Below are 15,296 nucleotides of genomic sequence, written 5' to 3' on the forward strand. Positions count from 1 at the left end.
GTTGGGAAGCAACTTGCTTTGTGCTCTTCCTTCACAGGCACGCTCGGATCCCTTCCATGAGGGTTCGAGAGTCCCTTCTTTGCAGGAAGTGCATTCCTGAGTGCAGTTGCAAAAGGAGGTTGCAGAGTGAGTACCGAATGATTCTTGTATCAGACTAAAGATTTTTTCTAAACTGCCACAGATTTGGGACCTATGGAGGTTGTGGGGAGCAAGGGTATAATCTATTGTAAACTTTCGACAAATTAAGCGTCTAAGGTTTCAGAGTAAGAAAGGCGTGTCATAGTTCCCCAGCTTCCAGATCACTTGGTTACATTTCCTTTGATAGTACAACCTGTTAGGTTACTAAGTGTTCCCACATAATTTGTTGACAAAGCGTTTCAAGCAAAATCATTGTTTTATAAAAGTGTGCCAGTATTTTGTGAGGTAAACTAAGACGGTCTTGATTTCATTTGCCTGCGTTTTCATTTTACCACTTGACACAAAAGGACAAAATCCAGGTTCAGGGAGTTTATCACCACCCGCCAGTATCACATGAAATGTTAGAGGGTCTTCTTTAAGGAAAAGAAGACAAAAAGATTAAAAAAAAACAAAAACAACCATATGAGCAACAAAATGGCAATAAATACATATCTATCAACCATTGAATCTAAAAAACAAGCAAAGCAAACAGTCAGCACAGGAACAGTCTCAGATGCAAAGAACATTTTGAAGGTTGTCAGATGAAAGATGGTTTTTTTGGGGGGGAGGTGGGGTGGGAGGGTGAAAAAGGTGAAGGGCTTAGGGGAGTACAAATGGATTGTTCCAGAACAGTCTTGGGGATGTAAAGTACAGCATTGGGAATATAGTCAATACTATTTTAATAAGTAGGTACAAGGCATATTTGATGAGATGTGCATGGAAAGTATTTCTAAAAACAGTTTTCTGGCAAGGTGGGAAGGCTAGGTCTGGGCTGATGGAAGTAGGAGAAAAACATTTAAAAAGAGCTGGGAAGCAGGGAGACAAAGGTGCCCGTGGAGGACCCAGTGCAGAGAAGCAGCAAGCTCTCAAGGCCAAAGGTGGCCTGTCTGGGCGGGAGGAAGGACGCTAGGGGCTGCTGCGGGGCACCCCGCTCCGCTCTCCGTCTCAGACGGCCGGAGGGGAGCCGGAGGCGGGAGACGGGATTGTTGCGTGGCTCCGGGGCGGTGGGGTCAGGGTTAAGACCATCACCTGCAGTTGAAGTGCGGCTCTGCTGGGAAGTAGGAAGTGCCGCGCCTGAGCTTCCTGTATAAATAAACGCCCGGCTCCTGGCGCTGCTGCCGCCGCTGCTGCTGCCGCTGCTGTTGCTGCTGCTGGCGAGCTGCGCCCCACGCTCTGCAAGGCTCGGGGCACCGCTGCAGCTCCCCAGGCAGGAGGCGCTTGGTGATAGGTCCTCCCTCCTCCTCCTCCTTCTCCTCCTCCTCCCCCTCCTCCTCCTCTGGCCCCATAGGTCCGGGAGCCGAGTCCTGTTACAGCCCTGCAGAGCGCAGAGCTGTCAGCTGCAGAGCCCCGAGGAGGACGAGGCAGAGAACGAAGCAGCTCCCCCTCCGGGTGTGCGGGTGTGCGGACTAGAGGCTGCGGAGAAGCCCGGCGGCGGAGGACCCCGGCTCTTCGGCCAGGTAGGTGCAGTAGGCTTTTCGAAAGCTGCAGGCGTTACAGGACCTGGGGTGGTGGACGAAGAAAAGGAAAAGGGGCTAGACACTGGGATACCACGGGGTTTTAGCTTTAGGTCCCGGGTCTTGTACTTCAGCCCTACGGAACTGAATTCATTCTGAAAGCCTTTAGACACCTGTTAACTTTTAAAAATAGATGTCTTTGTAAAGGTGAAGAGAAGCCAGTTTAATTTGCACTGAAAACAGTCCACCGAATGTATTGGAAAATTCAAGGTTAGATCAAACCCTCCCCATGTCTTAAAAGGGAGACCAAAAGTTGGCATGCATAAGCTCAGCTGTTTACCTTCTGTTACTTGGAAATACACAGCAGTATGTTGACACACATAGATGTTAATAAGCTGTTATATTATCGATGGGTTCTTGGCCATACATCATGCTGATTGTTTTGTCAGGTAATTGCTGATAAAAACAAAGCGAAACTCCGATCTTACACTGCTGTGCTCCAATTTAAGTTAAAATGAAACCAGCTCCTGCTGTTTCAGCAGAGGAAAGGTATTTTAGCTTAGCTTTTCCAGGATCCCTTTTGCCTTTGTCGTGAGTTTCAGTGATCCCGCTGTAAGCCTACTCCTGATGCATATACTTCTCACATTCAGATTTCTCAGAAATGAATTCTTTCGGGGAAAATGTTCTTTGTCTTCCTGCATCCACTAGAGTCACTCACTTTCTTCTTTCTGCTGCACATGGATCTTATCAAAACATGAGCTGGGGCTCCTAACAGGACTCTCCCGGTTCTTCTCACTTGGCACGTCTGGGATGTGTATTTGGATTTAGCCAGGTATGAATTAAAGAAAAAGGTATCTAACATCCCTGAAGCAGCAGATTGGGGGTGTCTAAGCAGAAGCGAAATAAATGAACTTGGAAGTGACTCAGTTTTTAGGGTGTGGGTAAGAGGATGAGGAAACCCAGCCAGTCTTCCCTGAGTTGCTGGCTAAGTAGAGTATGAGGCTGCTGCAGCTTTCACTGCGCTGAGCCTCTTGATCCCTGGTGCTTTCCACCTCAGATTCCTCTGCTGGTTCTTCCTTATCCTCCCTCTGTCCTCCCTTCCAAACCCTGTCTTCACGAGGAGAAGGGGGCGGGAGGGAGAAAAAGAAGGATAGCTATAGCAGATGCACAAAGCCATTTGGAGAGAATTGTATTAGGAAATCCAAGGCCACCTTTTCTCCCAGCTCCTCCTTCCTCTTGCACACCTGGGACTGGTATTTTATTCTTTGTAGTGGCATAACCTGCGAACAATAGGAAAGGGGAAGAGAAAAAAAAAGAAACCTGTTTTAAAAATTAGCCTCTGACTAATTGAATGGCAAACTTGTATAGAGAATATATATATAAAGGATTGAGTTGCTGAATTGGGTTGCTCGGCTTTTTATTTTAAAACAAACAAATAAAAAAACTCAACCAGAAAGTCCCCCAAACCAATCACCCTAGATAACTTGCTCCTACACTACTACTGTGCTGGAAGTGAGGCTTAAATGTGGTCAAACACTGTCTAAACCCAGAGTTTTACAAATATTTACAGTCATCTATGCCAAATATCTTTGTGCTGAGCCCCAAGAACATTCTCAGCACTCAAAAGCCTCATTCTCATGAATGGCTTCAGTTCATTGGCAATTTGAAGGCATCCAGGCTTTCAAACTAGGTCAGTTTAAGATGTCTTAAAAAAAAAAAATTAGTGTTTGGGTCTCCCAGATTATGACCAAGTTTTCTCAGCCAAACTCTACAGCGGAGAGAGAAGTTACGCTCTATCTGGAAAGAAAAAAAAACCACAAAAACAAAAAAAAACCTTATTTTGTCTTTTTTGTAAGACCATTTAACTTCCTGGAAGCTAGCTTCCTCTCTAATAATATGAATACATTTAAATCTAAGAAAGTATATTTACATTTTTCTTCCTGAAAAGTAGTTTCAATATTTTAGATGTTGAGAAACATTTCCGAGGCACCAGAATCATTTCTAGGTAGTGTTTCTACTAATTTTGGCTTGTGTGTTGCCCCTGGCCTTGACTAATGACATTACTTTCTTGTTAAGTGAGGTGTGCAGTGTTTGAAATCTCCAGTTTGAAGCAGAGGTCAGGAATCATGCTGAACCCAGATGTTGATGGAGAGACAAAGTCCAAATGGTTTTGGGGCTAAACTTTGTGCAATTGATTATTTTGGAGATGGGAAAGAGGCCAAGCTGCCTGGCAAGTCACGCTTTCCACTTTGGGCTGTGCTGAGTAGCAGGTATCTGCAGCCACTGCTCCTGAGTGCTCAGACTTTTTCTCAGGGATGCCTGCCTGAGTATACAGAAGTTCCTGAGCTACCATAAATTATCAATATTTTCAGTGTTTGAATTGCTGGAAGTGAATAGAGATGAGAATCAGGCCTTTAATATTTTCTTTCTCCCATGTACATTCAGAACACTTACCTAGTGTAGTGTTGAGCGCCTACTGTTTGCCAGGTGTATGCTAGTTGCTGAGGATATAAAGATGTGTAAGCTATGGCCTCTGGCCTGAAGGAATTCATATAAGTTTGGAAGTGACTTTGAACTACAGTGGTAGTTCTCAATTCATGTTGTTTTACATGATATTTTGATGTTTGTCATCTCAACCATGGTTTCTCTGATATCACAGCATTCAGTAATTTGAAGAGTCATAACAACATCTATTTATTTTTATTTTCATCTGTTTTATTTTTTAGATATATATGGGGGGGGGTCTTGTACTAACTTTTATTTTTATTAACTTTGGCATTTGTTATTTACTTGGTCAATTATTACTTCTAAATCCAATGAGTCATACTGTAGTAGTTATTTAAAAATAGAAAACAATGCATTAAAGAGAGTAAAAGTAGCCAGTGCTTTTACAACAGGGAATGAGAAACTTCTCATTTACGATCAGATCCCTTCCTTGAAATGAAAGCACAACAACCTAAGTGAGAAGCACTTCTCTTATTCATGGCTAAAACTACCTGATCGCATGACTTGTAGTATCTATTAAAGAACATTCTTGTAAAGCCATGTCTCATTGGTTTCTAATTCCTCTGTAATCATGAGTTTGAGTCATAGACCTTTAGTCAACTGGATTTTTGTTTTTATTAGAAAGATAGAATAAGACATCTCATTTCTCTCTTTGCTGGACTTGTGGCTGAAGCAATAAATCCTCAAATTGTCCTCTGTATGAATGCATAAAACTAACTGTTGACAACCCCCTCAACAAGCTTATTCTTTATAAGTGGGGAGCGGGTTTAATAACCTCAATGCCCCCAGCACCTAACATCTATGGAATTCAATTCTTGGTGGGTTGACTTTATTTCCTGTATTATTGGTTCCTTCAGAAACATATTTTGGCAAAGACATACAAAAATACATACCCTGCACTTTACTTAGTGTGGGATGGAGGAGATTCCTTTCCCAAACTGGTTTAAAATTTCTTTCTAATTAAAATTTCTATATGCAGTGTTCACAGGAGAGGTTAATATTTACATATGCTTTTATTCACTTGGAGAAAAAACACACACACTTGATTTAGAGATTTGTGCTGTGGTGACTGTAATCTGCTGGTAATGTCATGACCCAAGACGTCAACCCTTCTCTTGCTCTATGGGCCTGAAATAACGTTTCTTCTTGATCTGTTAATTACATCACTGTCTGACCTGCCTTTAAGCGGCATTCCTTTCTGCTCCTGAGCTTTGTTGTTATGCCAGACAGGGGGGAAGAAAACTATTCAGCAGGGCTGTATGAATAACTGTGGGTAGCCAGGGAGCCATGGACTGAAAAAGGGGTGGGCAGGGCGCATGGTGGTGTCAAGGAGGGAGCTGCCGCGATGGATGTAAAATCGCAATGCCAAAAATATCATTGACTTGTGATTCTCAAATTCATTCCTACCTCCTTTGATATGTTTTTATTGTTAGGAAACCTCAGAACAGATTTCCTCCTTTTGGGCCTTACTCTGTAGTGATAATGAAAACATGAAAAGAAGGCAAGAAAAAAGAAATGTGCTTTTCAGAGAAAGGATTAGCGTTTTGACACTGTTAAAACTTGACACCTCAGACGCTCTGTATGTTATAGGGTTTAGCATTAGCTTATCACAGTGCCATGCTCTTTGTTGCCCATGATCTAATATCTCTTTCCACATATTTCACCTGTTTATTTTGTAGGGGAGAAAATTGGATCTTATTATTCTATTAAAAAATTGTAATGGTATATGATGATAGATGGGTAAACTAACTCTATTATGGTAGTCACTTCACAAAATATACATATTAAATCATTATATTGCACATCTTCAAATTACACAATGTTATGTATCAACTAGAGACTCAGTGCATCAAGTTCTTGCTCAGGTAGAGTACCTAGGCTCCCTAATTGAGGCCTTCTGGCTGCTAGCCCAGGCCTTCCTTCCCCTGCTGCTGGCCAGGGACTTCCTTTATTTCGTGCTGCCCCCTGGTGGTCAGTGCACATCATAGTGAGTGATTGAACTCACAGTCTCCTGGTCTAACCCCCGAGGGGACACTTTGCATATTAGCCTTTTATATATATAGATTATATCTCAATAAAGCTGGGGGAAAAATTAGATCTTATTAAAATGGTTGTAACAGACTTTATTCAAACCCTGATTTCAAATAGCAAAGTGACTGTCTAGAACAGTGGTCACCAAGCTTTCAGACCTCCATGGACCATCCTTTGGCAAATGCTGGTCTAGAAAACAGGTATTGCTAATATTTAAGATGCCTATCCTAATGGAGTGTCTGTCCTTTCCACCCACAAAATAGAGATATATTATCATATCAGTTCCATTTTAGAAGATAATGTTCTTCAAGTTACAAAGTGAAATCTTATTGCCATCCTGAAAATTGATGAGACAAAGATGTTAAAACTAAGGAATTAAAGACTGAAGTGTTTTTTATTTTTTCTTTCCTCTATACAAAGTTTTAAAACAGTGGGGAAGAGAACAGAATTTCCCTTCTATTACATGAGACATGGTGATAAACAGTGTTTCTCAACAGTACTGCTCCCTCACAAAGCCTGAGTAGGTGAATATTTACTTCTTTCACATCTAAGAATTAAGCATTTCTTGGGTTTGTTTCTAGAAAATAATTTCTGGTCTATTTTTTGTTAAATAATGATGAAGTGTCTCTTATTTGTGATACCATGTATCATTGGCCTTGAACATTATTCTTTTAAAAATAATTAAATAGATATAAAATATACTTGAATAATTGCATTTCTCTAGTTACTAGTGAGGCTATGTCTCCTTTTGTTCTTGTCCTCTCAGGGCACATATTAGAACTGTTTTTCTGATATTATTGGATGTACACTGGCTTATCTAGTCCTTGAATAACCAGAGAGTGGGTCAAAGATGTAAGCCAGGGGTAGAACCATAAGACTGGCCACGACGCAGTTCATCATAAGTCCTTGTCTCATTCAATACCAATACTGCTTATAGCCCTGGCTACTCTACCAGCCTGCTGCTCTCTCCTCTGTTCCAGATTGTATTCAGGGTAGCATATCAGCAAATGGCTGATGAATGTCAACATTCTACTGGTGAGTTTTTGAGTCACCAATAGCTTCTGTGAAGAACATAAATCAGCAGCTAAATACATCACTGTATTGGGCAGAAGCGCCAAGGTCAGTGCAATGCTAATTTTCAGATTGTGTTGAGTGGAAGCTGGTTGCCTGGCATGTCATTTTTAGTTGGTATTGGGGGAGCGTTCCTCATAAGGTCTTTAGATTGCTCTGTTAGAATGCTGGCTTCCTGAGAACCTCATAATAGAAGGCAACTCTTTAACTGTACCTTCCCACCACCTACCCTTCCCAAAAACACTCCCTTTGTTAGCTCCCTCTTGTAGGCATGCATTCATATATTTTATCCCCCCTGCCTCACAGGGTTGACTCAGTCTTGCATGAGCATGTACACATTTTGAGAGTTCTTATGTATTTCCCCTTCTGTTTTGTCCCTTGTCCTTGAATAACTCTTAGGCTTTCATAGCATAACTGGAACTAAGATTTGAGCACAGATCTACTGGATTTTTACATACATTAGTATTCTGTTACATCAGTAATATCTAGTTGATTCATTTTGGTAGCTTTCTATTTCTCTTAGTCTCTTTAATCATGCTTTGTCAAGTTATCTAAGTTTTCAAGTTTTGCAGAAGGGTGTAAAAATTCCTAAATAGTCCTGGCTGGTGTGACTCAGTTGGTTGGGTGTGGTCCCATGCACATGCAAGGGTTGTGGGCTTGATCCCCTGCAGGGGGTAAGCAGGTGGTAGCTGAGCAATGTTTCTCCCTCTTCCTTCCTCTCTCTATAAAATCAATAAAAACATATTTTAAAATTTCCTAAATAACTAGATAAGTATCCTAGTAAAACATTATCCTTTGCAATTATTTTTTTTGTGTGTAACAGAATAATTGCTGTGATTTTAGGTGGTTATACAGGCATAAATATATTAGTTAAAAATGCTTTAAATGTTGGCTCTCCCATCCTTTGCATTTTGGAACAGATTGCTTTTCCAGGCAAATTTCTTATATATCCTATGCTTCCAGACACTGCTTCTGAAGTATTCTTTTCTTTGGCAATTCCAATGAAAATATATGAGAGGAAAAAGTGGATTTCCTGTTCTTTCCACAAGATAGTACTCGCTGCTCATATAATGAACACTTTAGAGCAAAAGACACTCATAGTGTAGATAGAAGTGCTGTCTCCCCTTGCCTGGTAATTTAGTGCAAAATCAGATGCTTTAGGGTGGTTTTCCTTCCGTGCACACCCCAGCCATCATCCTATTCTGTGACTAGTTGCAGTTAAGCAAGTGATAATTTTACCACCCCTCACCACCCCACCCCCATCTTATAATTTATTTTAGAAAGTTTAAACCTGAGGTAGCTGCATCTTTCTTCCCCCCTCCAATCCCCTCCAATCTCCTCCCTTCCCCGCTGAAATTCTTTTTCATGGGGTTAATCATACCCAGTAAGAGGTTCAATCACATCCTATATAATAATCCTATATAATAAAAGGGTAATATGCAAATAGACAGAACAACTGAACAACCAAAGCATAATATGCTAATGATATGCTAAGACTGCTCAACCATTTGCTATGAAGTGCACTGACCACCAGGGGGCAGGCAGTTAATTGGTCAACTGGTTGCTATGAAGTGCACTGACCACTAGGGGGCAGATAGTTGATTAGTTGCTATGATGTGCACTGACTATCAGGGGGCAGATTCTCCAACTGGTAGGTTAGCTTGCTGCTGGGGTCTGGCCGATTAAGACTGAGTGAGATTGGCTAGACATGCCCTGGAGCCCTCTCACGGTCCCTCCCTGGAGCCCTCTCACGGTCCCTGGCTGGCCAACCTCCCGCATCCCTTCCAAGACCAGCTGACCCTGATTGGCCCCTATCAGAATTGGATAAGATGGGGCCAGATATGCCCTGGAGCCCTCCATATGGTCCCTCCCCAACATGATCGTGCACCAGTGGGGTCCCTCAGCCTGGCCTTCACCCTCTCGCAATCTGGGATCTCTTGAGGGATGTTGGAGAGCTGGTTTTGGCCCGATCCCGCAGACCACCCCCTTTGGGAGAGTGCCAGATGCAGGGCTTATGGATGGCAGTCGCTGCTGCGGACTGGTTGGGTGTGAGCCCACAACCATTCTCAAACATCCCACTTGTGGGATAATTCATTGGAGAAATCAGGATTCTCCTGAATATTGCTTGAAGAACTTGCTTTCTAATAAATCAATGGTGAAAGGGTTTCTTATTTGATACTCTTTTTATGAAGTACCCACCCTGTGTCATTCACTTTTTACATATTTACTATTGGTTTTACCCAAAGTGGAAACCAAAAGTCTGTTTTTCAAACTGCATGGTGAAGTCCTCAGCTTCTGCGATGGTGCCTGGGGGCTGCTGAGGGATAGGTCAAAGGGACCTGGCCTGGTCTCCCAGCATGCTTCTACCTTATCTCTTTTATACAGTAGTGGTTTACTGATGATTTTGTTTTCATAAAACCCCATCGCTTTAAAGACATTTGAAAGCCACCATTTTAGGGAATTTGTGTTACGGTGCACAGTAAAATAATTCTTTTTGAAGAATTATTTTGGATTCTTCTCATCTTAAAAAGTTGAAGTGTAAGATTTTTTCTTTTCTCTCACTGAGTCACAAGTACTGCCCAAACTAATGCTTTGAGTCCCCTCCCTTCCCTTCCCTTCCCTTCCCTTCCCTTCCCTTCCCTTCCCTTCCCTTCCCTTCCCTTCCCTTCCCTTCCCTTCCCTTCCCTTCCCTTCCCTTCCCTTCCCTTTCTTTTCTTATTTTTAAACAAAACAGGTCTCTATAAAAAGATCTTATGTCAAAAATATTTTTATGTATACAAATATTTTTTAAATTTATATATATTCTAAACCATTTTATTGAGGTCTGATTGACAGACAAAAAACTATACATATTAATGTATGCAACTTGATGAGTTTGGAGATAAGTATACATCTGTGGAACATCATGATGCCTGTAGTTAAGAAAAATTTGTGAAAGGAATAGATCTGATGTTCTGTGTTCTCATCTCCACCACACACACACATACAATAATGATAAATAAAGAGGGCAGGAGGCAACTACTTTTGGAGATAATGGATATATTTATATTTTTATAACTTTGATTTTATGCTATAGGCATGTAACTCACAAACTAAGGAGTAACAACTTAAGTATATAGTTAGAGATATGTTTCAGATGACCTCGATGAACACAATTCTGCCTTCCAAAAGAAAACTATTTCTAAGCTATACCTTCTAAAAAGTATTCAATTATGTCTTTATTTTTTGAGAACATTAAAAATTTGGCCTGTTTAATGTCTCCTTCTAAAAAAATAATGTAGGCTGAGTCTGAGAGATAATTGGTTTTCTTGAAGAATACCTTGATCTCTGGTTAGACTGAAACAACAGGACTTATCTCTTCACAGCAGCTTTCCTCAGATGGGCGAAGAAATGTAATTGACGTATAGTGCGAGATGGTTCTGGCCCGTGTCATTTCCCATCTTCCCCTCAGGAAGCATTCACAGGCTACATTTCTGGTTGTTTGACTTAGGATTTGTCCTTTTTTTGGGGGAAGATAATTCAGAATGTTTTGTGTGAACAGGGTTAGGGAAACAGATGAAAAAACAGCAGTTGAGGGAGACTCATGAGCCTCTGTGTGCTGAGGGGAGTCTTGGAGAAACAAATAGGTGATAGTTTTCTAAGCATAGACCGGGAAGAGGTAACATCATTCATTTTAACCCCTAAATGACCTTAAAGAGATTTTTTTTTTTTTTAAACTTCAAAATCCTGAATTTGATATACAGGTTGATTTGAATTTTGTTTGCTCTTAAGTGATAAGGCATTCATAGTTAATCTAATAAGAACACTGTGTTCTGAACCTTATTGGGTCTTTTCCAGTCATTGATTAGCATCCTGTTTATTTTTAATCAAGACATCTATTGCCACTTAGGGAATAGGGGGAAAACCTTGAGTATTAGAGTTAGTAATTGTTAACTATTTCTGGTATGATATTAAGAAAGTCAGTACAGTTAGATATCATAGATTATGACTTTCCAACTGATCCAATTTGTTTTCCCTTCCATTGTTTTAATATTTTATATACCTATACTAGAGGCTCGGCACACAATTAAATTGCGTGCATGTAGGGTCCCCTAGGCCTAGCCTGCCATCAGGGCCATGTCTGCACTATGGCATCCCACAAAGCTCTGCCAATGCTGCTGGCATCCCAGAGGAGAGGACAGGCCCCAGACCCTGCTGCCACCACCACCTAGGGCCTTGTGAGCTCATTTGTGCCTGGCTGGTCCTCATTCCTCTTTTCCCCATGTTGAGTGTCTGAGCCATTGGCTGCTCCAAACCCTTTGGTGCTTTCCCTTAGTAACAGCTTTTACCTTCTGCCTCAATTCCTCTCCTAGCTCGTGCCCTTCCCCTGTATGCTGCCTCCCTCCGCTGCCTGCTGTGTGCACTCCTGCGGGCACGCGCCCCCCCCCCCCCTCCCTGCAGCACCTCTGCTCGCCACCTGGGGACCTGCGCTACGCTCAGGCCCCTGCCCACCCGGCTGAGGGGCCCTGCCCATCAGCTGCCTGCCTTGCTGCGATTAGAGCCTGTGGGCCACAGGACTGAGTGGTGCTCCATGCACCTCCTAGTGATTTGGTTGTTACGGTGTTACGACCAACGAGTTTTTATTATATAGATATTGAGACATAAGGAACTGTAGGGCTATGTAGTAAATGCTGAACATGTAATTTGTTTTGCAAAAAAATTCTGCTTCTCATAGGGGAGAGTGTATTTACAATTATTTCTATGGCAGAATCTGTATATCCTATATAACAAAGAGGTAATATGCAAATTGACTATCATGCCCTTGCACAAATGGCTGCCCACATGTGGTCACAAGGTGGCTGCCACAAGGTGGTGGTCAGGGGTGGGCAGTTGTGGGCAATCAGGCCAGCAGGGGAGGGCAGTTAGGGGTGACCAGGTTGGCAGGGGATGGAAGTTGGGGGCAATCAGGTTGGCAAGGGAGCAGTTAGGTGTTGATCAGGCTGGCAGGGGAGTGGTTAGGGTATGATCAGGCTGGCAGGCAGAAGCAGCTAGGGGCAATCAGGCAGGTAGGCAGGCAGGCAAGCGGTTGGGAGCCAGCAGTCCAGGATTATGAGAGGGATGTCTGACTGCTGGCCTGTGGGATCGGGCCTAAACAAGCAGTTGGACATCCCCTGAGAGGTCCCAGATTGAAGTGGGTGGAGGCTGGGCTGATTGAAGTGGGTGGAGGCTGCCCCCCCACCCCCCAGTGCATGAATTTCGTGCACCGGGCCTCTAGTATATATAAAAGCCTAATCTTTCAACTGTCCGACCAGTAGCTATGACTCTCACTGACCACCAGGGGGCAGACACTCAACCACTCAACGCAGGAGCTGCCAAGTGACAGCAACTTTGCAGAGTGCCCTCTCACACTTCGGGACCCCTCAGGGGATATCGGACTGCCTGTTTTGGCCCAATCCCCACAGGCCAGGCCGAGAGACCCCCACCTACCGGAGGGACCCTGCTTACTCTGCAGATGCCCTTTGAGCCCCGGTGCTGCCCCAGGTGTAGCCAGCTGGGGAGGGACGTGGGAGGTTGGCTCTAGGGCATATCCAGCCTGTCTCACCCAGTCCCACCCCACTGGCCATCTTCTAATTAATTTCCTTTCAATGTGAATGAATCTGTGCACTGACTGGGCCTCTAGTTAATTATAATTCATTGTACTCTTTTAAAATAGTAAGAACTTTAGGGTTTTGCTTTTATTTAATCAGAACATGAAAGTTCTTGATATGATATAAACATGAATGTGCAGGAAGATTATTTTTCACAGTTATTTTACCTCTTTAAAAGATATTCTGAATAAAACAATCTAGTGGATGGACTTTAGTTATCTTTTACTTTTCAGTGTTGAAGTATTATTTCCTATACTTATGCTATGTGTGGAGACAAATTTTATTTTTGTATAATTTCAATGAACTTCTGATAGCTGTAGTCATAAACTTCATGTCTCTCACTTTCCCTCCCTTCCTCCCTCCCTCCCCACCTCCTACTCCCCCTGCTTTCCACTTCTCTCTCTCCCTGCTCCATTCTACCACATACTACTCACTTCTGAGACAGCTCTGGTGTAATGTAATGGACTAGGCACTGGGCTCGGTTTCAGAGATGTAAGTTTGAGTTTTGCTCTGCAGTATACAAGCTCTGAGGACTTTGACAGATTACTTAACTTCTTAGGACCTTAATTTATTTATAAAATGAAGGAAATAATCATCATGGTTGTGAAAGGATAAATGAAATATTGTACATGAAGAAACACAACTAATACACCTTATTGAAATTTTTTTTATTGGAATAAAATATATATAACATAAGAGTTACCATTTTAATCATTTTAAGAATACCATGTTAGCATTAAGTATATTTACAGTGTTGTGCAACCATCACAGAAACTCTGTATTCTCTTAATAATTACTCTCTACTTCTTCCTCTCCCCAGTTGTTGGTAACCACTGTTCTACTTTCTATTTCTATGAATTTGACTGTTTTAGGTACTTCCTATAAATGGAGTCATATATTATTTGCTCTTTTGTCTTTGGCTAATTTCACTTAGCATAATGTCTTCAAAGTTCATTAATGTGTCAGAATTTCAGTGCTTTTCAAGACTGAATAATATTTCATTCTATGTTTATACTAGAGGCCCAGTGCACGAATTTGTGCACCAGTGGGGTCCCTTAGCTTGGCCAGTGGGAATGGGCCAAAACTGGCTCTCTGACATCCTCTGAGGGATCCTGGATTGTGAGAGGCACAGGCCAGGCTGAGGTACCCCACTGGTGCACGATCAGGGCCGGAGAAGGACGTGAGAGGTTGGTCAGCTAGGGAGGGACTGTGGGAGGGCTTCAGGGCATGTTCGGCCTGTCTCGCTCAGTCCCGATCAGCCAGACCCCAGCAGCAAGCTAACCTACCAGTCAAAGCATCTGCCCCCTGGTGGTCAGTCAATGTCATAGTGACTGGTCAACAGGTTGGTGTACATCATAGAGAGTGGTTGAGCAGCCTTAGTATATCATTAGCATATTATGCTTTGATTGGTTGAATGGATGACCGGATGACCAGACACTTAGCATATTAGGCTTTTATTATATAGGTTCATATTTGGTTTTTCCATTTATTCCTTGGTGGACATTTGGATTATTTCCATCTTTTAGCTAATGTGAAAAATGCTGCTGTGAACATTTGTGTGCAAGTATCTGTTTGAATCCCTTTTTTCAGTTCTTTAAGGTTTACACCTAGGAGCAGAATTGCTAGATCATATGGTGATTCTTTAACTTTTTGGATGACATTCTACTTTTAAGTATTTTTGGAATCTATTGAATTGATTGTAGTGATGTGACTCCTAAATGGAGTGTTTGTTCAGAGTGGTCATTTAATTCCCTTAGTTTATGTGATGTGAGTCAGGACTGTGAGATCACCTTCAATTTCAGGAGTTCAGGAGCAACTTAACCAGGACGGCAAGCTTTCTAGCCCATGGTTCTCAGAAATGTATTCACTGTATGCTTAGAGATCATTGAGGGTGAAGATTTGCTCTGTTGATGCCCAAATGTGTTGATTAAACAATAGCTGTATCAGTGGATATATTTTCTGCTTTGTACCTTTCTGCAGGGATTTGAGGAGACGGAAGAGGCTGACGACAGGCTGATGGGCTCAGTTGGTAGGCTGCATTATCTCACCATGACTGCCGAAAACCCGACGCCTGGAGACCTGGCTCTGGCTCCTCTTGTCACTTGCAAACTCTGCCTGTGTGAACAGTCTTTGGACAAGATGACCACACTCCAGGAATGCCAGTGCATCTTTTGCACAGCTGTAAGTTTTCCTTGATGCTTTCATCATGAGGATATACAAAGGGAAGAACTGTAAAGTTATAGGATACATTTCTGTGGCTTACAGAGAAGCCAGAGTGGCTACAATATGGTCCTATTTTGGAGAGCATTCCACATTTGGATCTGTTTCCAAATAGTACCTTGAATGGTAAATTCTGTATTTACTGGTTTTTAGGAAGTATGTAATATGAGTGTGAAATTTAATTATTTGTCAGTGGGCAGAGTTATTCTGT

The 15,296-nt window shown here is 42.3% G+C and overlaps 1 protein-coding gene and 1 long non-coding RNA gene across 5 annotated transcripts in view; one reads left to right on the forward strand and one right to left on the reverse strand.

The window, feature by feature from the left end:
• Positions 1-397: 397 nt before the first annotated feature.
• On the reverse strand, positions 398-1,402 carry LOC123652682. The gene is made up of 2 exons (XR_006742140.1): positions 1,207-1,402; positions 398-551 (listed from the first exon to the last, which is right to left on the reverse strand). It is a non-coding gene; the product is annotated as an uncharacterized LOC123652682 (long non-coding RNA).
• Positions 1,403-1,446: 44 nt separating this feature from the next.
• The window catches only part of RNF144B (ring finger protein 144B), a 75,284-nt gene continuing 61,434 nt past the window's right edge, over positions 1,447-15,296 (forward strand). For 2 of the 4 annotated variants that reach the window (XM_036444605.2, XM_045584318.1), the window contains exons 1-2: positions 1,447-1,634; positions 14,846-15,046. In XM_036444605.2, coding sequence (XP_036300498.1) covers positions 14,882-15,046 — 165 coding nt within the window. In that variant the 5' untranslated portion in view covers positions 1,447-1,634; positions 14,846-14,881. Of the gene's footprint in view, positions 1,635-14,845; positions 15,047-15,296 lie in introns of those variants that run through there. The other 2 variants (XM_036444608.2, XM_036444609.2) reach the window with 2 other exon arrangements.

Source organism: Pipistrellus kuhlii, unplaced genomic scaffold (genome assembly GCF_014108245.1).
Source record: "Pipistrellus kuhlii isolate mPipKuh1 unplaced genomic scaffold, mPipKuh1.p scaffold_m20_p_2, whole genome shotgun sequence".
NCBI lineage: Eukaryota > Metazoa > Chordata > Mammalia > Chiroptera > Vespertilionidae > Pipistrellus > Pipistrellus kuhlii.